The sequence below is a fragment of the Peromyscus leucopus genome, chromosome 1, assembly GCF_004664715.2.
Source record: "Peromyscus leucopus breed LL Stock chromosome 1, UCI_PerLeu_2.1, whole genome shotgun sequence".
Lineage (NCBI taxonomy): Eukaryota > Metazoa > Chordata > Mammalia > Rodentia > Cricetidae > Peromyscus > Peromyscus leucopus.
In genome coordinates this window covers 182477865-182503124 of record NC_051063.1, presented here as the reverse complement: position 1 = coordinate 182503124, position 25260 = coordinate 182477865, and the positions used below count along the sequence as shown (strand labels likewise).

Below are 25260 nucleotides of genomic sequence, written 5' to 3'. Positions count from 1 at the left end.
AATAACAATAGGTATGTCCAAGACACAGCGCTGGGTCTATAGTCCAGGAAAACACCAAAGCACTCCAATGGGGGTGGGGAGGGGGTGGGAGGAGAGAGGGGTAGGCAGCAGAGGAAGAACTACATTACCCAGAAGGCACAGCACACGAGTCAGGCGGCTTGCTTGGCAAATGAAAAACCTAATATAGTCGAGGAGCCGGGCGGTGGGACTTACTGTCCCCGTGCCGTGATGTCATTCTTGCACGACGGTGTGGTCTAGGCCGGCTGTGGAAATCCTAGCAGCCTTCCTAAAGGGCCTGAGGGGCGTCTCCTCTGACAGGCAATCCTGGACATCAGGCGGTGAACCGAGCCGCCGTCAGCCAAGGTCTCCTGCCCGGGGCACGAAGCCCACCAGATCCACCGGGTCCACAGCCCACGGGGGGTCTCAGGATGGCGTCCGCGCCTGTGGACGCCGGGCAGGTGGGTTGACGGAGATGTTTGACGTCTCCTCGGTTCCGAAAGCCTGTCAGTCAAGAGAGCCTCTCGGTTTGTCTTTGTAGTTGTGCTTGTTTAGGAAAGTGGCTCTGGATGGTCACCCAATTCATCTCCAGTCTTGGTGTTAGGTCTCAAAGCCGAGACAAACGGCTGAGGAGCTTATTTAACACACCAAAGCGGACCTGGCTGCCAGGATCTTCGAGCATCCCGCAGTCCCTACCTGTTACAGGGTCCTCTTGGTTGGAGTACCCGCCCTCCACCCTAAACATCTCCAGTCCAGGGGCTGGGCAGCCCTTCCCCCAGCTCACCGTCCCTATATAATCCAACCATTTTGGTTACCCCTCTTGTTTTGGGCTTCTGACTGCTGCACCTGGTCTCCCTCCCCCTCTCCTCGCATGGCTCAGGGTCATGTCCACTCTGGACTTTCTGTGATGTCCCTGTCTCTAGCTACGCTCCTCCACATATCCATAATAAACTTTCTCCTCTACCACACCTAGGAACTGTCATCTCCTTTCCTTTCTTTTTTTATTCACTTAGTACCCGAGAGGGTCATTTATACACATGGACAGTGAAGGCCATACCTAAAGAAGTAGGACTTTGAGCTATAATCTGAGCAACCTGCCACCTTTTCTGTAACAAAACACCTTGGAAGTCAGCCTGTAAGTCATATCTACAGTTAGCCAGATGACTATTTTTCTTGATAATCAAGAGTCCTACACATAACTGTAACAATAGGCAACAGATGACTAGAATTTGGCTTAATAACTAGTTCCTGCTTGTTGTAGTTGTTTCTGCCTCTAATAAAGGACACACATGGCCCTCAGTTTCCAGGATGACCCTTTGCTAGTTAGCCCCCTTACAGCTTGCTCATGCCAAGAATGTCAGGCCTCCAAAAGGTATTTAAGGTACTGAAAGGTGAATGAATGTCAGGCCTCCAATAGGTATTTAAGGGACTGAAAGGTGAATGAATGTCAGGCCTCCAATAGGTATTTAAGGAACTGAAAGGTGAGTGAATGTCAGGCCTCCAATAGGTATTTAAGGGACTGAAAGGTGAGTGAAGCTCCAGGCTAAAGACTTTCATCAACTCATAATCCAAACATACATGGTCTCTAAGTCTCTTATTCTTCCTGGTTGACCACTTACGATCTTGTTTCCTTTTCCCCTCTGGCTCACTGCTATTCAGGTGTACCCACCTGACCAAAACTTCTCTCTACTTCTCCAGTCATTAACCCTTGCAGTTCCCTCTGTCTCAGATCATCCTCAGATCCCTGCAAGACCATTCTCTGACATTTCTGCTCAGAGGTCACTTTTTAAAAATATAAAATTTTGTGTGCAAGCTTGATTGTGTGCAAGCAATGAGTTTGAGGTCAAAGGACAGTTTTCCAGAATTGGATCTCTCTTGCTTTTTATTTTTTTTTTTTATTTTTTTTTATTTATTTATTTATTTATTTATTTATTTATTTATTATGTATACAGAAGAGGGTGCCAGATCTCATTGCAGATGGTTGTGAGCCACCATGTGGGTGCTGGGAATTGAACTCGGGACGTCTGGAAGAACAGTCAGTGCTCTTAACCTCTGAGCCACCTCTCCAGCCCCCTCTCATACTTTTATATGGAGCTCGAACTCAGGTGCCCTGGCTTGGGGGAAAGTACTTTTCCCCTCCAGACCATCTCATTTGCCCAGATAGCACACTCCTTTAGTTATTCCTGTAGTCCCAGCACTGGAGAGGCAGAAGCAGGAGGATTGGGAGTTCAAGGTCAGCCCTGGCTACATAGCAAATTTGAGACTAGCTTGGACTACGTGTGACCTTGTCTTAACAAACACAAGCAAAGATATGAAACCCTTCTTGAATTTGTGGACCTCTTTTAGCCCTAAGTCACTGATATATAGGTGACCACATGCTGTAGAAGTTAATGGAAACAGTGTGGTATGTTTTGTTTTTTGAGACAGGGTTTCTCTGCATAATAACCCTGAGTGCTCTGGAACTCTCTTTGTAGACCGGGCTGGCCTCGAACTCAGAGAACCACCTGCCTCTGACTCCTGAGTGCTGGGATACAAGGTGTGCAGCACCACTGCCGGGCTCAGGTGTGGTATGCTTTATTTTTCAAAAATCTCATCTCAATCTCATGGCTGTTTTTTTTTTTCTTACCCATGTTTACCTTTTTCTGTTTTGTTTTGTCGTCCCCCCCCCCATAGCTGTTGTCGATGAAGTGAGAATTACTGTATTGATCTGGAAATGGAGGCTCAGAGATGAAGTGAGGTACCTCATGTTGCACAGCTCTCGAGTGGTAGTTTCAGGAGCTTGGATTGAAACTCTAGGAGTCTGACTTCAGAACTGAGGACTTGTGAAGCATTCAGCATGGGCAGGAAACTAGCGGGACCAGTGAAGCCCAAGGATTGCTGTCCTTAACGTCGTTGGTATCGGTTCCATTGTTATTGTCATTGTTCTGTCCCTCCTGCGATACCCCTGACAGAACCTCTCCCACAACCCACAGTTGGTGTTCCTCGTTTGTTACTCTCTAAGAGCTCTTGCGTCGGGGGTAGCTGCCCTTCACACTGGCATGATTATGCCCGGTCTTCGTCTTAGCTTTGGTTCCTGTTCCTGGGATAAGATACCCTGGCAAAGGCTGTTGAGGGAAGCAAGGGTTTATTTGGCTCACAGTCCCGGGTCTGTCACGACAGGGAGGTCAACTGCAGCAGGAGTTTGAGAGAACTGGTTACAGCGCGTTCATGGTCAGAAAAAGAGAGCCATAGGTGCACGCATGCGTGTGCGCCTCCCCTTTTCTCCGTTCGTTTGTTCTCGAGGCCGGGTCTCACCAAGTAGCCCCTGGCTGGCCTGGAACTCACAGAGACCCGTCTATCTCTGCTTCTTGAAGTGCTAGGATTAAAAGGTGTGCGTGGTCACGGCCAGCACTTATTTTTATTTATTGGAAAGTTATGTTGCTCATTTATGTATGTGTGTGTGTATGTAAAGGGTTTGCATTTAGAAATGAGGAGACAACTTTTGGGAGTTGGGTTCTTGCCTTTTGCTATTTAAGGTCCCAGGGGATAGATAAGTTGTAAAGCTTGGCCTTTTCCTGATAAGCAACTCAGTGACTCCACTTCCTCCTTTTATATGCAGTCTAGGGCACAAACCCAGGGAATGGTGTCAATCACTTTTAGGTTGGGTCTTCCCACTTTAACATAATCAAAATGATCTCCCACAGACATGCCCACAGGCCAGCCGGATCTAGACAGTCCCTCCTTGAGCCTCTCTTCCCAGGTGATTCTGGATTGTGTCAAGTTGTCGATGAAATCTCGCCATCACATGCCCCGACAGCACATCTCTCCCCTTGGAGCCAGGAAACAGCATGGTCTTCAGGATGTGCTGTGTGGTTTGGGCCTTCATTTCTTTATATACCATTTGAGCAATGCACACATGACATCTTACCAAGCCGCCCAAGGCCAACACTAATGCATTTAGTGACTTTTCAGGTGGCTTTCACCTTTGAGGATGTGGCTGTAATTTTTACCCAAGAGGAGTGGGGGCAGCTGGCTCCAGCTCAGAGGACCCTGTACCAGGAGGTGATGCTGGAAAACCGTGGGCTTCTGGTCTCTCTGGGTAAGTCTTGTGACCTCCCATTTCCAGGGGATGGGGTTATCTGCTCTTTTCATTCTAACCTCTGGTTCCAGGCCTTGATGGTTTAGAGGTCCTCTGAGCCTGCCTTCTCTTCTTCCCACTGCTTCAGACATTTTTCTAGACTCATCCTTTCCTATGTTGTATTTCTTTTTTGTTTGTTTGTTTGTTTTGTTTTTCGACACAGGGTTCTCTGTGTAGTTTTGGTTCCTGTCCTGGAACTCACTCTATAGTCCAGGCTGGCCTCGAACTCACAGAGATCCGCCTGCCTCTGCCTCCTGAGTGCTGGGATTAAAGGCATGCACCACCACCGCCAGGCATACTGTATTTCTTTGGGCCAGAAACCTATACCTTTAGGCTCCAAGGGTAATGCAGAGAGGATGGCAGTGGAAGGAAAGAGGTATTTCGTAGAACCCAGAGGTAGAGTTTCCAGCTTCTTGAGGCAGTGCTTTTTTCCCTCATGAGATTTATTTTCACTATTTTTAGTCATTTGTATGTGTACATGAGTACCTGCAAACACCATGGCCAGCAAAGAGTTGATGCTAATGAGTCAAGAAGGAAGTCTGGTTCAACATGACTCAGTGGCTGGTGTTGGTTCAAACTGTGAGAGTTTGACACCAGGCAGTTTATTTTAGGCATATTAAAGTACTGTACAATTTAGAAGAATGTTCCCTGGTGGTACTTGATTCTGTGTGCACAATAAATCTTAGGCACGACTGCATCAAAACTCTTTGTAAAGTACATGTGACCTCTTCCATGAAGATCAGTGGATTAACTAAGAAAGCAGGCTCAAGGTAAACAGTTCATGATAAGGGTCTGGGAGAAGATAGCACTATAGATTGACTGAGATAAACATGTGAGTCTGGGGGAGCCAGGTGTGGCCTGGCCATACAGAAAGTACCAAGGTCACCAGGCTATAACCACCTTCACTCCCAGGCTTCTGGGTGGAAAACTGGTCATGCATCTCTTTCTTTGAAGAGACAGCCCTGCATATTTAACATTCCTGGTTTCCCTAGTACTTACCTGTGAGCACAAGGACCTCATGTCTCCTACATATGTGAGTGAGTCAGTACATGCGTGCAGGTGCTGGAGGTGGCTGGATGTATTGAATGACCCTGGACTTGGAATTGCAAGAAGTTGTGAGCCATGAGACATGGGTGTTAGAAATAAAACTCAAGTCCTCTGGAAGAGTAGTACATGCTCTTAACCACTGAGCCATCTCTCCAGCCCTCTGTGGCTAGTGCTAACTCCATGACCCACATAAATGTGGAAGGAGAGAAGCAAAAGTTCCTGGGGCCACTGTCCTTTCCAGGGGTTAATGTACTATCGATGTGGTTCTGGCATGGCCTTAGTTACAGTGGGTTATAGAACATCAGTACCAATTGAATGTGGTGGCTCACACCTACCTATAATCGTAGCACTTGGGAACCCAAGTCAACAGGATCAGGAGTTTGGGGCCACCCTAGGAGACATAGAGAGACCCTAATAAAGGGAGGAAAAATGGGGAAACAGAGGGAAGGAAAGGAAGAGGGGATGCAGGAAAGACTTGCCTCTAAACTGAGCTAAATAGACTTGATTTTTGTCTTTTATAAAGTGGTCTGGTCTCATGCAGCCCAGGCTGGCCTTGAACTCATTATATAGCTGAGGATGACCTTGCGTTCCTTATTATCCTGTCCCCGTCTCCAAAGTGCTAGAATTATACTGTGTTAGTGTGTATCACGCCTGTGCTATGATACATAGAGCTCAGAGGACAATGTGAGGACTCACTTCTCCTCGATACATTGATCCTCAGGGTCCGGTTCAGGCTTGGTGGCAAGCACCTTTACGTTGCCCTGTTTATTTTTATTTTGGGGATACGTTTTTGTTTGTTTTGAGACAGGGTCACTGTGTAGACGAGGCAGGCCTTGAACTCAGAGATCCGCTTGTCTCTGCTTCCTGAGTGCTGGAAATAAAGGAATGGGCCACTTACACCCAGTATGTTGTTTTTTAAGACAAGGTCTCACTTTATAGCCCAGGCTGGCATAGAACTTAGTGTCTAACCCAGCTCGGCCTCTAACTTGTGGCGATTCTTTTGTTTGCCTCAGCCTCCCAAATGCCAGTTGTCTTAATTAAGTGCTTAGATGAAACTCTATGACCAAAAGCAAGCTGGGGAAGAAAGGCTTTGTTTGGCTTATGCTCACTTCCACATCATAGTCCATCAAAGGCAGTCAGGACAGGAACTCATGCAGGGCAGGAACCTGGAGGCAGGAGCTGATGTAGATGTCATGGAGGAGTGCTGCATACAAGTTTGCTTCCTATGACTTACTCAGCCTGCTTTCTTATAGGACCCAGGACCTCCAGCCCAGGGATAGCCCCGCCCACAATGGATTGGGCCCTCCTCCTCAATCACTAATTAAGAAAATGCCCTACAGGCTTGCCTACAGCGTGATCTTATGGAGGCATTTTCTCAGTTGAGGCTCTCTTCTCTCCACTGACTGTAGCTCAGCAGTTCAAGACCCCTTTGGGGTTGAACAACCCTTGCACAGGGGTGAACTAAGACCATCAGAAAACATAAGATACTTGTATTATAATTCATAACAGTAGCATAATTACAGTTATGAAATAGCAACAAAAATAATTTAATGGATGGAGGACACCACAACATGAGGAACTGTATTGAAGGGTCGCAGCATCAGGAAGGTTGAGAACCACTGCTCTAGCTTGTGTCAAATTGATATAAAACTAGCCAACACACTGATGTTTTAGGGCTAACCATTACCAATTTCAAGCTTGTTCCTTTCGTATGTTTGGTTTTTTTTTTAGACAGGGTCTCACTGTGTAGCTTTGGCTGGCCTGGAACTCAGTATTAGACAGCTGGCCTTGAACTGACAGATATCTATGTGTCTTTGCCTCCTGAATAATAGGATTAAAAGTATGAGCCAACAGCCAGACTCTGATTTTTATTATTGCCCAGCTTTAAGAATTTCTTTGTACACAGGAAAATGAATTAATAACCATTCCTAGTTTTTTTGTTTGTTTGTTTTTTTTGGTTTTTTTTTTTTTTTTGGTTTTTTTGAGACAGGGTTTCTCTGTGCTTTGCACCTTTCCTGGAACTCACTTGGTAGTCCAGGCTGGCCTTGAACTCACAATGATCCACCTGGCTCTGCCTCTTGAGTGCTGGGATTAAACGCGTGCGCCACCACCGCCCGGCTCATTCCTGTTTTAATTGAAAATACTTGATGTTTTGAATATGCCAGTTTTACTCCTAAATTTTCCCTTAAATATTCTTCAATCATGGATTAACCTAATATACATCCCTGAGATGCCCTATCAATATTGGTTATGAACATGTCTTAGTTATGGTTTCTATTACTGTGATAAAACACCATGACCAAAGTCAGCTTGGGCAGGACAGGGTTCATTTGGCTTACAGGTTATTGTCTATCATCAGCAGAAGCCAAGATGGGAACTCAAGCAGGAACCAGGAGGCAGGAGCTGATGCAGAGGCCACTGAGGGTGCTGCTTACTGGCTTGCTCCCCATGGGTGCCCAGCCTGCTTTCTTATTGAACCCAGGCCTCCTGCTCAAGGGTGACACCACTCACAACCTCCCACATCTTCAATAGTGTAAAAATGCCCCACTGGTTTGCCTACAAGCCATCCTGCTAGAGGCATTTTTCTCCTTGGAGGTTTGGCTTCCCAAATGTGTCTAGGTTTGTGTCAAGTTGACGAACACTAACCTGCATAAAAATACTTGCCCCCCCCCCCCAGTTCAAGGGGTGTCCTTGTCTCTGCACAGTCTCCGAAAACACTCTACCACTGAGCTGTGTCCCTAGCCCTCCTTCGTATTTGAAAACAAGGTCTCATCAAGTTTCCCAGGCCAGCTTGGCCTTGCTGTCCTCTTGCCTCAGCCTCTCTAGTAGCTGGATTATAGTCTTGTCCTACCAGGCCCACCTTTTACAGATTTTAGCATACTCTTTTAAGTTTCCAAGTCACATGCTAACTTCACTGATATTGCTGAGAGCAGCTTCATTCCAAGGCCAAATTCTGGCCCTAAGTCCCAGATGACATTGAGGGTCTTCATCTCTTTTCAGAAAAAAAAAAAAAAATTCATGAGTCCACCTTTCTCTCCTCGAAGGGTATCCTGTTCCCAGACCTGAGCTGATGTGTCGACTGGAGCATGGGCAGGAGCTGTGGCCAGTGATGAAAGACCTTTTCCCAAGCATCTGTGCAGGTAAGGGATGTGGTCAGGACTAGTGGAGTCTCCTGGAGACTTCTCTCTCTTTCCTCCTCCTCCTTCTCTACCTCTTTCCTTCTTCCTTTTTTATTCTGTGTGTATGTGCACATATATGCCACAATGTACAAATGAGAGTCAGAGGACGACTTGTAGGAGCTGGAAGTTGGTTCTCTCTTTCCACTATGTGGAGTCTGCTTATTAAATTCGGTTTATTAGCCTTGGCTGCAAGCTCCTTCCCCACTTGAGTCGTCTCCTGAGCCCTCTTTTGTTTTCCTTCATACTGGGGATTGACAAGAAAGCGACACATCAAAGGAAGCTTTTTGTGTGTGTGATGCAGAAGCAGGTGGATCTCTGTGAGTTCAGGGCCAGCCTGATTTCCATTGCTAGTTCCAGACCGTCCAAGGCTGCCCAGTGGGAGCCTGTCTCCAAACACGAACCAAAATGTAAGCTTTACCATTCGTGCTGTGTAGGGGACTGTGGCAAAGCATGTCTCGTAAGAAGTTTACTCATGGGGGAATGGGAAAGAATAGACTCAGTTCGACCTCAGAATAACAGGAGCAGCCCTTACTGGTCTGAGAGGTTGGTGCCCCCAAGCCCTGTGCCTCAGTATCTGAGGGTACAGGAGAAGGGTTTGTGCAGGGTCTGAGAATTAGTTTTTGTAGTGGAGAGTAAGGAGGGAGGAAGGGCAGAAACTGTGGTTTGTTTGTTTGTTTGTTTTTTATAAACCACAGGATGAAATGTAAGCCAGATTTCCTGTGGATATGTGATGGGGGTTGGCTGTTTTCTGGAATTCCATGGCGGGTAGGTTTCTTGAATCATTGGGCCTGTTTATGGCCTTGGTTTTGAGGTGGGGAATTTCATTCCAGTCTCATGTTTCTTTCGGAACTCTGGAGCTGTGCTCTGTCTACCCCCGTTGCTCGTCTTTCACTCATTCTGAGTTGTAGAGCGACACTTAGCAAGCAGCTCTTTGCCAGTCCGCATGCGTGTCCTGCTTTGATCCATAGCCTATCCAGCACTTGATGCTATGAGGGTGGGTGCTTCTCAGGTTTTGCTAATTAGATGGGGACACCGTAGTATTTCATTTTTTCTCTTTGGGAAGAGGGGTTAGTGGCTTACTAAAAGATTTTTGGCAATTCCGTATCTTCTGTGAAATAATTCAGATAAGTGAGGTTTTTTTAGACATTATTAGCTCAGAGTTCTTTGCACATTTTTTCTTCTTTTTTTTTCTTTCATTCAAACACCTCAGACATGCTAGTAAGTGCCTACTACTGAGTCACACCCCCCCAGTCCACCTTCATAATACTTTATTAGTTATAGATGCTAAAAGTATATTTTTCCAGAGCTTGAAGTAGTGTTTTTATAGGTATGTCAGGCTGGCCCTCAGCCTGTCTATGTAAATAGCCAGGCTGATCTCAAGCTTGTGATCCTTTTATCTGGGTCTCCTGATGTGCTGGGAGACAGCAGACTATCGTTGTTTCTATTTCTTGTATGTGTGTGCATTCATTCATGTATATATGTGCCACAGAACGTGGGTGAAGATGAGAGGACAACTGTCAGGAGTCAGTTCTTTCCTGAGGTCATCGGGCTTGGTGGCAGTCGATTTTACCCTGCAACCTTCTCACTAGCCCCTGGGCTACTGTTTAGGAGCTAAGAATGAGCTGCCTTTATGGAAATACTAATTCAGTGTTGTGCCCAGGTCACAAGACCCCCAGTCAAGACCACCACAGAGCCATTATCCGATGCAAGCACACAGAGGTTTTTAATAACAAAACAAGCAAGCTTGGTCCACATCCAACATCCAACACAGCCACAGCAGGTGGAGGAGAACAGCCCCGAGCACTCACTTTAAGAGGTTTATATAGGAAAGGTTTACATGTGGCTTGGGATTGGACGAGGGGGTTAGGGGTGAGGTATTCCTTTGAAGTTACTGGCTGAACTATAAGCATGAGGTTACTGATGGCTAACAGGATTCAGGGTATCTACAGAGACCTAAGTTTTTACTCCTTATGTCCTGCTTTTGTTGAACCCAGGATATATACATTCAGATTTATTGTTCCAGTCCTACTCTCTTCCGAGGTCAGTTGAGTCCATTACTCCCCATGTCTTGTTTTGCCAAGTCCAGGATACATAGATTTATTGTCCCAGCCTTTTAAGTTCGACTTCTGGTCACTTCTAAAACTGCTGGTCAGTAAATACCTTTGGAGGAGGGGAGGGGGAAAGGTCTTTCAAGATGGCTACTGATTTTTCCCTTTCATCAGGAACTCGTTTTTTGTTATTGTTGTTTTTATTTGCTTTTTTTTTTTTTTTTTTTTTTTTGAGACAGGGTTTCTCTGTGTAACAGCTCTGACTGTCCTGGAACTTGCTTTGTAGACCAGGCTGGCCTCTTAAGTCAGCAATTGAGAGTGTCTATCCTAGACTCTCTTTCCCATCATCTAGACTTTCAGTTTGGTCTCCCCTTAAGAGTCAAGAATTCAAGAATCACAAAAAATGGAAATTGCAAACCAGGGTTAACGTCAAGGTACTGTTTCAGGTCTGATGTTTTTCTTTAACACGGCACTTTGATTTTTTCTTGTTTCTGTTATTCTGCTGTGTGTGTGGCTTATTTCAGGTAACAATGGAAAAACCAAGGCCACCGAACTTACCACTTGTGAGCCAGCCCTATCTAAGGGAGTCTCACGCCAGGGCAAGTTGACCAAAGAAGCCTCAGAGGACTCGCAGTCAGTGCAAACTCCTGGTCAGATTGGTTCTTCAGAAATGCAGCGAGGACACTTTCAAACAGGGATAGAGCCTCAGAGCAAGCTGCCTCCTGGGAAAGTCAGCCTTGGACGTGATAGCTTAGGGACAGCTGAAGACATGTGTTCAGAGGTTATACAGCACGTTTCTTCAGGAAATGCTGTCAGTAATTGTCCCTCGAATGAGTCAGATAAGGACCCTGTAATTCAGGAGGAGGAAAGTGTCTTTAGATGTCATGATTGTGGCAAAGTATTCAGCAAGAAGCGCCTCCTTGCTCTCCATGAAAGGAGTCACTCTGGAGTGAAGCCATATGAGTGTAAGGAGTGTGGGAAGGCCTTCAGCAAGAGCACATACCTTCTTCACCACCACATGGTCCACAGTGGGGAGAAGCCCTATAAGTGCATGGAGTGTGAGAAGGCCTTCAACCGCAAATCCCACCTTACCCAGCACCAGCGGATCCACAGTGGGGAGAAGCCTTATAAGTGTGATAAATGTGGCAGAGCTTTCACACACCGCTCTACTTTTGTCTTACATAACAGGAGCCACACAGGAGAAAAACCTTTTGTTTGTAAAGAATGTGGGAAAGCTTTTCGAGATAGGCCAGGCTTCATTCGACACTACATCATCCACAGTGGGGAGAACCCGTACGAGTGCTTTGAGTGTGGCAAGGTCTTCAAGCACAGGTCCTACCTCCTGTGGCACCAACGGGCTCATACTGGGGAGAAGCCGTACGAGTGCAGTGAGTGTGGGAAAGCATTTTGTGAGAGTGCAGCCTTGATCCACCACTATGTCATCCACACTGGGGAGAAGCCCTTTGAGTGCCTCGAGTGTGGCAAAGCCTTCACCCACAGGTCGTACCTCAAGAGGCACCAGCGCATTCACACTGGGGAGAAGCCTTACGTGTGCAGTGAGTGTGGAAAAGCCTTCACCCACTGCTCCACTTTCATCTTGCATAAAAGGGCCCACACTGGAGAAAAACCCTTTGAGTGCAGAGAATGTGGGAAAGCCTTTAGCAACAGAGCTGACCTCATTCGACACTTCAGCATCCACACTGGAGAGAAGCCCTATGAGTGCATAGAATGTGGGAAGGCCTTCAACCGGAGATCAGGACTCACAAGGCACCAGCGGATTCATAGTGGGGAGAAACCTTATGAATGTGTTGAGTGTGGGAAAACCTTTTGTTGGAGCACAAACCTCATCCGACACTCCATCATCCATACTGGAGAGAAACCCTATGAATGCAGTGAATGCGGAAAGGCCTTCAGCCGCAGCTCATCCCTCAGTCAGCATCGAAGGATGCACAGTGAGAGCAACCCTGCCAGTGAAGCAGGTGAGGAAAAGCCTTTCACAAGTGGGCAGACTTCTGTCAACATCCAAGGACTTCTATTGGGAAATGACTTCTTTAATGTATCCACTGAGGAAAATCTTTTCCAGGCAGAAACATCTTGTATAGCACCTGCTAATTCATACCAAAGAGAAACCCTGAAAGTGTCTTCACTGTGAGAAAACTCGTTGCAGATTGTTGCTTGTCCTATGAAAACATATTAGAAATTGAGCATTATTTTCCAGCTGAGAATGTAGGAGAGACACCCAGGGGTTATTTTGCATTCGTGAAAACCTTCCCAGGTGTATCTCTCCCCTACTTTGCAGTGTAGTGTTAGTTCAGGAATGTCTGTGAAAAGGGGGTGGCATAGGGATGAAAAACTTAAGCACTGCTTTCACGCTGTCCTGCCAAGTCTGTGCCATTTGCTAATGGATTTCTGATGTGGGTGAGAGTGAAGGAGTGAAGGATGATGACCCTTTATATGTCTTGTGTTTGTGTAGACATACATACATTTATTTATATATATACAGGGGTAGAGAGACTATGAATATATATGTATGTATATCATTGCTGTCTAGTATTAAAAAAATTGAGAACAAATCTAGAAACTTATTGTTTCCCTTGTTCCACATATTTCTCTAGTACAACATTAGTTGTATGAGAACTATGAAAGCTTAAGTTATGAAATACTTTAAGAAGGTAAGGCAGAGTGTGTGTGTGTGTGTGTATGTGTGTGTGTGTGTGTGTATGTATGTGTGTGTATGTATGTGTGTGTGTGTATGTGTGTGTGTATGTGTGTGTGTATGTGTGTGTATGTGTGTGTGTGTATGTGTGTGTGTATGTGTGTGTATGTGTGTATGTGTATGTGTGTGTGTGTACGTGTGTGTATGTGTGTGTATGTGTGTCTGTGTATGTGTGTATGTGTGTGTGTATGTGTGTGTGTGTGTGTGTGTGTGTGTGTGTGTGTGCACTCCTGAGACTAAACCCAGGACTTTTGTCGCCACTTTTTTTATGCACTACTTAAGATTTTGTCTGAAAAAAACTGTGTCATTCCAAACACTACTTAGAATTTTCATTGATTCCCAATTATTGGATTCCTTGATTGCCGAAGCTATATAGTAAGTATCAAAATGGGATAAGATGATTCTTTATTTAAAATTGATTTAGCACTATTTTTTTAAATCTCTCTGTATATTTCAGCGTATGTCTTTCTGGTTTTGTAAAAAAATGAGATCTTGTTCAAATTTTAATAGAAGTTGAGTTAGATCTGTGGATCAGTTTGTTGAGAATTGATATCTTTGTTTCAAATCTTCCAGCTCAACAACATGGTATGTCTTTTCATTTAAGTATTCCTTGACTTATTTCATTGCTATTTTTATAGCATATAACTTCTGTACATTTTAAGGGATATTTATATCTTTTATTTTTTAGTAATTATAATTGGGATGTTTAAACTTTGAATTTCTATTTGGTATTGAATTTGGTATAGTGTACAGAAAGGGTCTTTTTTCTTCTACAACTTTGTTGAAGTATTTCTAACCATTTTAAAAATTTTTGAGAATCCTTAAAATATTAAACAGATAAATGTCTGCAAACAGTCAAATAGTTTTTCTTCCTTCTCATCTGTATAGCTTTTTTTCTTTTCTTTTCTTTTGAGACAAGGTTTCTCTGGGTAGCCCCGGCTGTCCTGCACCTTGCTCTGTAGACCAGACTAGCTTCAAACTCAGAAATCTGACTGCCTCTGCCTCCAACATGCTGGAATTAAAGGCGTGCACCCCCACTACCTGGCTTCATCTGTATAGCTTGTATTTCTGTTCTTTGTATTGCACTAGCACTTTCAGTATACATTAAAACTAGTGAGAATTTACCTATACTTGGTTCCTGATGTGTTCACACTTATAAGTGATGCTAAATGTAAGGAGTGTGTGGGTGTTAAATCAAATGTAGGAAATTTCCTTTTGCTGGGGTATTTTTGTTACTGGGTGTTGGAATTCATCAGGCATGTTAATCAATGTGTTGAGTTGAAGTCTATTGATGTAATGCTTCACATAAAGCTTTGAATGTCAAACCAGACTTGCATTCTGAGAATAGCCATAGTGTATAATTTTGTTTAGATTTTGTGTTGTTAGTCCTTGCTGTTGTTTTATTGATGTTTTCCCTGGTTTCCTGAGTGATGCGTTTACTGTCATTGTCAAATAACCAAACCAATACATGACCTTAGCATACTATAACATTTAGCACTTTGGCGTAAACATGCCTTATTGCCACAGTTCCCTTTTACCTGGACCCATTCCGTTGTTTTGTTTTGTTTTTCTTCTTGAAATTGCAAACCTTCTGTTAATATTTCCTTTCTATTTAGTGAATTTTGTCTATGCTAAGCTGGTGACGTTCTCATTTTCTTTCATCTAAGGATGGCCTCACATTCCCTTCTTTCTTGAATGTAATTTTTGTGCCATATAGGATCCATATTGGGAGAATATTTTCAGTATTATTCCATCCCTTTCATTCCTTCTCTCAACTATGGTTTCTGATTAGAAATCTACCAGTTGAACTGCTCATAATCTGTTGTTTCAGTTGAGGTATATTCAAAATGCTTTTCTCTGTAATGTTCAATAGTTTGTGGTGTACCAGGTATGGAAAATTTGAGTTTCTTTTTCGTTGTTTTTTTGATAGTGTCCTGATATATAGTCAGGGCAGATCTTGTACTACTGAACCCAGCATAGCTTTGAACTTGAAGCGCTCTTCCTGTCTCAGTGTCCTGAATAGTGGGATCCCAGCTGTGAGAGTTTATTTTGATTGGTGTTGATTTTTCTTTTGTTATGAAGGTTTATGCCCTTTGCCAAACTTGGGAGATTTAAAGTTACTTTTTTTCATCCGAATTCTTTGTTTTTGTTTTTTTCCAGGAATTTCAGTAATACAAATGATTAAATACCTTGTTATTGTCCCATGCATCCTTGGGCTCTCACTTTCCCTTTTTCTCTTTATATTGGTTAATGTCTATTGATCTGAAATACCATGTCTTTCTTTTGTCATGTCTAGTCAACTGTTGCACTTTCCATCTTTCTGTTTTTATACTTTTCAATGAAACAGATTCAATAAACAAAAGAAGCTCATTGGCTGGAGTCCAGAGAAAAACCAAACAATATCCCAATGAAGTCATTTGGGATGTGCTCAGTTTGAGCCTTATCTGGGACTCATGACCACTGTGGGAGATCATTGTTAGGACATCTCATTTGACACTCATACTGAGTTTGTTTAAGATATGGCTTGAACATATGATATGTCCAATTCTAGACTTCCAGAAGGGTGTGTGTGTGTGGGGGGGGTATTCCACATGAGCCACATTGTTGAAACAATTTAGGTACAAGAATCAAGCCACTCTCCTTCTGGGGCTACTGTAACACCTGGAATCTAAGTTACAAACTCCAAGCAAGAGGGAAATTTGCATGGTCAAAGGATGTCTCAAGCTTTCTATGTTGTATCTTTTTCACAGTGGCCTGATGATTTTTTGTTTTTCTTTTTTGAGTTTTTATTTGTTTTTTTTTAAAGTTTTTTTTCTTTGTGTGTTTGGGTATCTGCACATTTGCATGTAAGAGGATGTTGAATCCTCTGCAGCTGGAGCTCCAGATCGTTGTGAGAAACATCCACTATGGGTCCTGAGAACCAGACTCAGTTCTTCTGCAAGAACAGCAATTCTCATGATTGTGAGCCATCTCTTAGCCTGTTTGTATTCTTTTTGTTTTGTATTTAATTTATTGCTCATTTTAAAAGCAAACTAATTTCAACATGACCATTCTATCCTGTTCACCAAGTAATTATTGAATTCTATCCTTCAGCTCAGCTACATTTCACCACTCACCACCTGATTAATGAGATCAAGAGTGAATATTCACAAAGGCATGTATGTAGCCTTACAGACCCAATATATTCAAGACCTCAGAAGCTCCAACACTCGTGAAAATGTACTCAATATCAGTCATGTGTCATCCTTTCCATACCTGTTATTCTAGGGATGTGTCTGTTTAGCAAGATCAGCATCAAGCTTACTAGTAATTACTGTGGTACCCACTTTTTAAAATAATTTAAGAATTTTTTTATTCATTTTACATATCAACCCCAGATTCCCCCTCTCATCCCTCCTCCCACTCCCCACCAGCATCCCCCGCCTCCGACATACCCCCATCACCTCTTTCAAAAGGATAAAGGCTCCCTTGGGAAGTCAGCAGAGCCTGGTACATTCAGCTGAGGCAGAACCAAGCCTTCAGAGGAGGGCATCAGGACCCCCCGGGGGTGAGTTTTACAGGTGGCCAAGAGCAACCTAATGTTGCTGGATGCTGGGAACTCAACTTGAGTCTTCAGCAAGAGCAGCAAGTGTTCTTAGACACTAAGCTCTCTCTCGAAGTCGCTATTCTGTCAACCGAGATACCCAAATTTGGGGCCTATGAACTAGAGGACCATTTCATTTTAAACGCAAGGGCCCCATGAATGAAGCCCACTACGTGTTGAAAAACTAAAACCTCCATCCCCAAGACTGATAGATGCGAAGCAGCTCTCCCTGCCTCAGAAGCAGGAGGGTTAAAAAATAAGGCGTGTGCTGGAGATACCTGAGTAATGGCATTAACCCAAGTAGCAGTGAATTCCACACAAGGGGAGGATGGTGGACTAAGATACTATTTTCTCTATCTTTCTTCTTTCCAGGCAGTGGCCTGAAGGAGTCAGGATCAGCTACATAGCAGGGTACAGGGAAGAAACTACATTACCCACAGTCCTAGGCCAAGGGCAAGATTGGACCAGGCGGGACTTCCGTCGCCACAATTGTGACGTCTGGGTTGCTGCCTGCTGTCCTCGAAACTGGTTTAGGAGTTGGGCTAGCCGGATCACATTGGAGCCCAGCAGGGAATACAGCAAAACCAAAGCATCTTTCTCCATGCCTGTGTGACAGCTGGCAGTTCCTACACTTGATCTTAGCCAAAAGACCGAGAAGCGATCAGCTGGCAGTTCCTAGCCTGGTCACACCTAGAGTCAGTCCCCTAAGCCTTGTAGGCGTTGGTGCACCGTGCAGGCTGAGGGCGCCCCAGGTGTGGGTTTGCGACAGGGCGCCCCCACTGCCTGTGCACTTGGCTGTTTCACAGATGGACCGTGCTCAGGTGATTGGAAATTCTCGCCCAGATACAGAGGTTTGTGTGTGCTGGACGTCTCGGCTTCTTTGCTTCCTCTCCCCGAGTATAAGCGCCCAGTCAGGGGAACGCCAGGTCCTGCTTCTTAGCATTGGCGGACAACAATACTCAGATGTAACAGTGAGGAGTTTCAGAAACCTCAAGCCTTCTGAGAACCGAGGTTCAGGCTCCAGTTGAGGTTTGAGAACTTCAGATCCGAGTTTCCTTCCCAAGGGTGACTGAGAAATTCAGTGCAGAGATGCAGGGGCTGGGGCACAGCTTTTAACAGCAGACCTCTTGCTTCAGAGCGCAAATGTGAGTGAGTGAGTGTGTGTGTGTGTGTGTGTGTGTGTGTGTGTGTGTGTGTGTGTGTGTAGGTTAGAGGCCAGCTTTGTGGAGTACTTTCTCTTTCGTTTTTACATGGGTTATGTGCATCAAACTCAGGTCATCAGGCTTACCAAGCAGGCAAGTAGCCATCTTGCTGGCTTAAGACTCCATGTTCAGATGATATCGATTTGCACATTACCTGGTTCTTTGATGTTCTGCACACAGTGGAATGAGAGACACAGGGAAAGAGTAGACATCAGTAGTTTCATGGCTTAGTGTATCCTGTAAGATGGTAGACTTGGGGGGGGGATAAAGGGATGTGTGTACATGAGATAGACTGAAGGGTGTTTTCTATGGAAGATGCTTCTGGTGGGCTTAACTGTTTCCATCATGCTAGGGCCGGGTGACCTTTGAGGATGTATACGTCAACTTCTCCCGGGAGGAGTGGGAACTCCTTGATGAGCCACAGAGGCTACTCTACCTCAATGTGATGCTGGAGAACTTTTCACTTGTGGCCACACTTGGTAAGTGTCTGTCTCATTGCTACTTGGTAGATTCCAAATTTAATAGCTTAATACACTGAAAAGTTGTCTCAGCCTGTGTGGTGGTGCATGCCTTTAATGCCAGCACTCTGGTTTGAGGCCAGCCTGGTCTGCAAAGCAAGTTCCAGGACAGTCTGGGCCATTACACAGAGAAACCTTGCCTGGCGGGGGGCGACAGGGTGTGAGGTATTATTGCTCCATTTTAATCCCTTTAGATTGTGGAAACGTCTTAGTTCAGAGTGAGATGGGGTTTCAGTTAAGCTGTCACGTAGACCTCTGGTGTCTTCTGAAAAGCTGTCTGTGGAAGAATCTGCTTACAAGGATGTGTAGGATGTTGAACTGGGAGCATGATTCTCAGTCATGTCTGTTGTGTGATGAGCCTCAGAACATGGAAGGTGACTTGTGTTCTAGAAAGTGACTGGGAGACGGATCTTAAAGGTGGCCTTCCTTGTACCCGAGTTAGTAAGTCCAGCCTATGACAGGGGCAGAGGCTTCCATGAGGGCCATAGCGCTTGCAGGCAGAGATCAGTGGCAGCCATCTTTCAGGCTGCCATCCACAGGACTTCTTACCAACTCATGTCTTTGCCAATGTTTGCTCATATCTCAGGGAGGGGTGTGTGTGTGTGTGTGTGTGTGTGTGTGTGTGTGTCAGAGAGGGAGGGAGGGAGAGAGGAGAGAGACAGAGACAGAGAGAGGGAGGGAGGGAGAGATTACTCAGGGTCTCTATATAGTTCTTACTGTTCGGTCACTATGCTGTGCTGTCACAAGCCCAGGTTAATGTCTTATCCAATCCTGTCCCTTCTGTGGGTGACATAATTGGCTAATGATTTGTTTCCCAGGCCCCTTAGTAGAAAAAAAAAATAAAAACAAAAAAAGATTGTTGGGGCTGGAGAGAAGGCCCAGCAGTAAAGAGCACTTGACTCTCCTCCAGAGGACCTGCGTTCAATTTCAAGCACCCACATCCAGTGCTTTACACCTTTAACTCCAGTTCTGGGAGAAGTGACACTCTCTTCTGACCTTGCCAGGTACCTGCATGCATATGGTGTACATACATATACTCAGGCACACTCATACAAACAAAATAAACATATTTTTAATAACTTAATTTAAAAAATTATTGTTCTTGTTATTTACATGATTATTCTGTCTCCTTTTATGCATGCCCTTTGGCTGTTGTGGGAGATGCTGCTTATCCTCTGGACAAACAGCTTTGTAGTACCTGGCATCAGAATGTTAAACCCCTCACTCGCCCAGGGCAGATTACAGAGGAGGAGGTGAGCCTTTAAGAGTCATCGCTGAGGGTGGAATGCAGGGACTCAGCTTGATCCTCCCAGTACCCTCTTGGATGCAAGCCACCATGGCTGACACAGATTCGCCCTGATCTGGTCATTCTTCCACATCATTTTGTTGTTGTTGTTGCTGGTGGATTTTTGAGATAGAGTTTCTCCATGTAACAGTCCTGGCTGTCCTGTCTCTGTAGACCAGGCTGGCCTGGAATGCACAGAGATCCACCTGCCTCAGCCTCCCAAGGGAGTAGCATCATGCACCATCACTGCCTAGCACGTCTACACACTTTTAAGTGCACCACAAACAAAAACCATTAGAGTGTTCTATCAACACAACTGTTCTCCGTGTTCTTCACCTATACCAGGTATGTTCTATGGGAAATGACACCAGAGCTCTTGTTCTTGTCCGGGATACCTCGCCCTCTAGGGCTGAACTGTCTCCACTTTTATCCTGAGCAATTGATGGGTGCTTTCCACTGACCTCGTCACAGAGCATTTCTGATATTGACTGATTTTAACATCAGCCTTGACTGTGTTTCTGTTAGAAAGTTACTAAGAAATTGTACTCTGAGCAGGCTTGGATCTGTCTGCATCTCTTTTGAAATTTTATTTATTGTGCGTGTGCGTGCGTGCGTGCGTGCGTGTGTATCATAAAACATAAATGAGGTCAGAGGACAACCTGCAGGACTCTTTCTATCATATGTCCCTGGGGCTTCAACTCAGCCTGTCAGGCTGCTTGGCAGCAAGTGCCTTAATTATTGAGTCATCTTGCTGGCCTTACCTCAAAAGCCTCACAAGCCTGTGGGCAGTTCTCATAAATGAGGGATACAGTTTTCCAGGACTTTACACCCAGTTGACCTTGTTTTTCCTTCTAGCTTTTTTGTTGGTTTTTGTTGTTTGTTTTTTTTTTTCCGCTGTGTAGCCCTGGACTGTCTTAGAATGCACTCTCTAGACCAGGCTGGCCTTGAACTCAGATTCTCCTCCCTCTGCTGGAATTAAAGATGTGCACCATCAACACCCAGCCAGCTTCTTTCTTAAAGGTCCCATGGAGGTGCTCGTTTGGAGATGAGTAGCTGGAGTTTTTCTCCAGTCCTGCCTGGCCCACAGTCAGGACAAATCTCTCTCACCCGCCAGTCCCACAGCCGTTCAAACTCAGCCAAGTAAACACAGAGACTTATATTGCTTACAAACTGTATGACTGTGGCAGGCTTCTTGCCATCTAATTCTTCTATCTTAAATTAACCCATGTCTATTAGTCTATAAGTTGCCACATGGCTCGTGGCCTTCTGGTACCTTACATCTTGCTTGTCATGCAGCGTCTCTCTGCCTCAGTCTTCCACTTCCCAGAATTCTCTTCTCTGCTTGTCCCACCTATACTTCCTGCCTGGCTACTGGCCAATCAGTGTTTTATTTATTAATCAATCAGAACAACACATTTGACATCCAGAACATCCCACAGCAGAGATGCTCATTTGGAGAAAAGCAGTGTGATTACTTTAGGCACACTGGGGTAGGCCTGGTGAAGGTCCGGCCCACATGGATGAGAGATGCAGAGATGTCATCTGAGAGCTGGCTTCAGATCGAGCCTGAGCCTTGAACTTGTTCTGTGTTTGGCAGTGTTTCTTGCCAACATTGCTTGTCATGTCACTTCTGTTCTTCCTCCCCCTTTCTTGGCTCTCTGCCCACTTGTCCTTCTCTTCTGTCTTGCTTCCCTTGGCCATTTTCATGCTTTTTTCTTCTGTGTCTCATGTACTCTTCCTCACCTACGTTGTTCTACAACACTCTCCTGCCTTAACGGGAAACAAGTTTGAGTATTTGGGAAACCTTTGGAGGCAGACTTTTGTAAGAGTGGAATTACTCTTCTACCCAGCTCATTTAAGACCAGCGGCCAACATCCTTCTGAAACCCGTTTGCCCCACACCCCCATGAAAACTAGTTTCTCCCCCCTCTGTTCTGTATCCCACATACCATTAGTAGATCTTTACTCAGTGTTAAAGTTCCTCCCTTGTGTGACCCTTCAATGCCCAATACCAACTGCTGACTCTCACACTGATCCTTCCTCCTCAGACAAGCTGGTCGGCTTTCATTGTGATAGGCTGCTGCTTCCCCTCAAAGCCAACCTGCTCGTCATCAGCTTTCCTTTGCTTTCAGGTTGTTGGTGTGAATCAGATGGCAAGGAGGCTCCTTGTGAGCACAGCATCTCTGGAGAAGCCGTACCACAGACCAGGACTGCTGAATCAAGTCTCTCCATGCAAACTTCCCACCCCTGTGAGAAGTATGACCCACTCCTGAAGAACATTCTGCACCTGGCTGAACACCATGGCTTATGCCCTAAGCAGGTGCTGCATGGATGTGGGCTCAATTCGAGAGGATTCTTACTCACTACAAAACCTTTCCGGCGCAAGAAGCGGCACTGTGGAGAGAAACCCATTGGATGGGAAGACAGAGAAACGTCATGCGTGAAGAATGCAGTTCACGTGATTGAGACACCATTTGCATGCAGAGAAGAAGAGATGGACCAGCTGAACAGCTCCACCCTTCTTCAGTGCACAGTGCACAATGAGGTGAATCTGCACAAAAGGACTGAGCCCCCCGAGCCTCTCAGACATAGATCCAGGCTTGGGAAACACCAAGGAGACAGTGATGGGATGCCTCTCACAGGCAGTGATAAGGGGAATGCCTCCCTGAGCAGTGACAATCATACACCTCTTACTGAGGTGAAACCCATTAGGTGTCTGCCAGTTGGAAATGTGTTCAAGGAGACGTCACCTTTTTTTAATCAAAGAAGCATCCACAAAAGAGAAACAGCTTCTGTATGTAAGGAGTGTGGCAAGACCTTTACTCACCTGTCTCATCTAAAAATACACCAGAAAGTTCACAGTGGGAAAAGTCATTACCCATGTAATGAATGTGGGAAGATCTTCAGCCACAAAAGCACACTTATGCAGCACCAGAGAGTTCACACAGGGGAAAGACCTTTTAAGTGCAGCGATTGTGACAAAGCCTTCAGTCGTAAAGACACACTTGTTCAACATCAAAGATGTCATACAGGAGAAAAACCTTACCAGTGTAGTGAATGTGGGAAAGTCTTCACCCAAAATTCTATCCTTATAAAACATCAAAGGGTCCATACCAAAGCAAGATCCTATGTTTGTAGCAAGTGTGGAAAAGCCTTTGGCTGCAAAGACACCTTTGTTCAGCACCAGATAATTCACAGTGGTACAAAGCCATATGAGTGTAGTCAATGTGGGAAGGCCTTCAGTCACAAAGACACACTTGTAAAGCACCAGAAAATCCACACCGGAGAAGGGCCCTATATTTGCAGCAAGTGTGGGAAAGCCTTTGGCTACAAAGTCACACTTGTTCATCACCAGAAAATTCACACTGGTACAAAGCCCTATGAGTGTAGTCAATGTGGGAAGGCCTTCCGCCTCAAAGGCACGCTTGTAAAGCACCAGAATATCCACACTGGAGAAAGGCCTTATGAATGTGGTGAATGCGGGAAATTCTTTCGTCAAAGTTCCCAACTTATTGTACACCAGAGAATTCATACTGGAGCTAAACCTTATGAATGCAGTGAATGTGGGAAATGTTTTAGTCATAGCTCTAGCCTCATTGTACATCAAAGAGTTCATACTGGAGCGAGGCCTTATGTGTGTAAGGACTGTGGGAAAACCTACATTAGTAGCTCCCACCTTGTTCAGCACAAGAAAGTTCATACTGGAGCCAGGCCTTATGAGTGCAGTGAATGTGGGAAATTCTTCAGTCGCAATTCTAGCCTCATTGTTCACCAGAGAGTTCACACTGGAGAAAAGCCCTGTGTCTGCACTGATTGTGGAAAAGCCTTTAGCAGAAGTTCTCATCTTACACGACACCAGAAAGTGCACATGGAAAAAAGGCCTCGTGTGTGCAACAGCTTTGGTGACCTCTTCGCTGTACCTCTCAAACTTGTTTAGCATGAAAAATAGTTCAGCCAGGCATGGTGGTGCACACCTTTAATTCCACCTTTAATCGAGAGGCAGAGGCAGGCGTATCTATGTGAGTTCAAGGCCACCCTAGTCTACAAAGCAAGTTCAGGACAGCTAGGGCTATTACACAGAGAAACCCTGTCTTGAAAAACCAAAACAACAACAAAGTCATCCTAGAGAAAAGCCTTATGGCAAGGGAGAAATCTGCTCTTCCCTTTTGTAAGCTAATAGTCACTTCAAAGCAAAGCTCAGTAAGTACTGTTTATGCAGAACCCATCATCCTGCAGATTAACCTGGTCTATTCTATCTATCAGGGGAGATTCCCAGTTAATATCATGTATAGGAAATTATTATAGGATGTATTCAACTTTCTAAACTGTTCATGGCTCTTGAGTTATGTCACTGCCAAAGTTTATGGATGCCATCTCATTATATCCATCTGTTTTCATCAGTCCATTCTGTCCTAGGAAGGCAAATATTTGTTTGCTGTCCCCTACAGGTAATCATGAATGTTCCAGAGCCCGCTGAGGCTTCTCTTCCTCCCTTTATAATTAGAATCTGAGCAAGTAGCTAGCTTTGACTAAAAGGAACCCAGCTAAGGTCTCTGTTGAAGTAATTGGTCCTAATAAAAACTAATTGGTCCTAATAAAAACCTGGAGCCAGATATCAGGGTGAAAGCTGAAAGATCAGAAAAGCAGAACAAGCCACAGCCACTACCTCTTACCAACTCCTCAGCCTTATATTCCTTTCTTTCTCTGCTCAGCATATCACTTTCTGGAATAACCTTCCTAGTGCTGGGATTAAAGGTGTATGATTCCAAGTGCTGGAATTAAAGGTGAGTGCCACCACTGCCTGGCTCTGTTTGTCTTTTAGACTGAATCAATCTCACATATACAAATCCAATCCAGTGTTTAAAACTAATAGTTGCTTTTTAAAAGTATATTCAATAATTACCTTTTTATCTTATATCCATATTCTCCCCTTTTTCTTTTCAGAGTGTTTTAATAATCTACCCTTTTATCCTATCATTTCTATGTGAGTTTTTTTTTTTTCTCAAACAAAAGCCTGGAATCCAGTCTCCTTTGTTTAGCATTGTTTCTGACCATTATCAATAACAACTTGCAACCAACCACCTAAAAAATGACAATTATCTTTAACCCACTGAACGACCAAAAACTACCCACCCTATCTCTAGAGAATGTGGGTGTTGTGTTTGTAAATTTACATTCTGCTGTCGGGGCAAAGTCATCTTTAGGATATTCTGAAAGGAAAAATTTTTGGTTAATTGTCAAGTCCTGGGAGAGGTAGCTCTATCATTTATTGTCCAGTTTCTGCATAAGGGAAAGTTCAGGGCTTGTCTCAAGTCATGGTTAGAGTAGTCTGTGAGGTGGTAGCATCTTAGCTATCCACTTCAAAATTGTCCTGAGCAGTTTGTAATCCAAAGCTGATCTTTAGGTGGTGTTTATCAGCTTAGTGGCCTTATCATAGTCCTGGTGAATTCGTCATAGGACCCATCATCCTTTTGGAGACTTCAAAAGTCACTGTTGGGTGTGGTCATGATTCACTGTAGAAAACTGATAGAGACTCAAACCTGAAATCATGCACAGGAAGCTAGATGAA

The 25260-nt window shown here is 44.7% G+C and overlaps 1 protein-coding gene across 5 annotated transcripts; it reads left to right on the top strand.

The window, feature by feature from the left end:
• Positions 1–210: 210 nt before the first annotated feature.
• On the top strand, positions 211–24369 carry LOC114684473 (zinc finger protein 805-like). Of its 5 annotated transcripts, XM_028859065.2 has the most exons (4): positions 211–458; positions 3949–4075; positions 8206–8301; positions 10913–13139. In XM_028859065.2, the coding sequence occupies exons 1-4, from the start codon at positions 429–431 to the stop codon at positions 12538–12540; spliced, it is 1881 nt and encodes a 626-aa protein (XP_028714898.1). In that variant the 5' UTR covers positions 211–428; the 3' UTR covers positions 12541–13139. The 5 variants fall into 5 exon arrangements, with proteins under 5 accessions (XP_028714898.1, XP_028714897.1, XP_028714900.1 ...); XM_028859064.2 differs by lacking the exon at positions 211–458 and having other exon boundaries at positions 3374–4075; XM_028859057.2 differs by lacking the exons at positions 211–458; positions 3949–4075; positions 8206–8301; positions 10913–13139 and adding exons at positions 14073–17508; positions 18242–18368; positions 21824–24369.
• Positions 24370–25260: the final 891 nt, after the last annotated feature.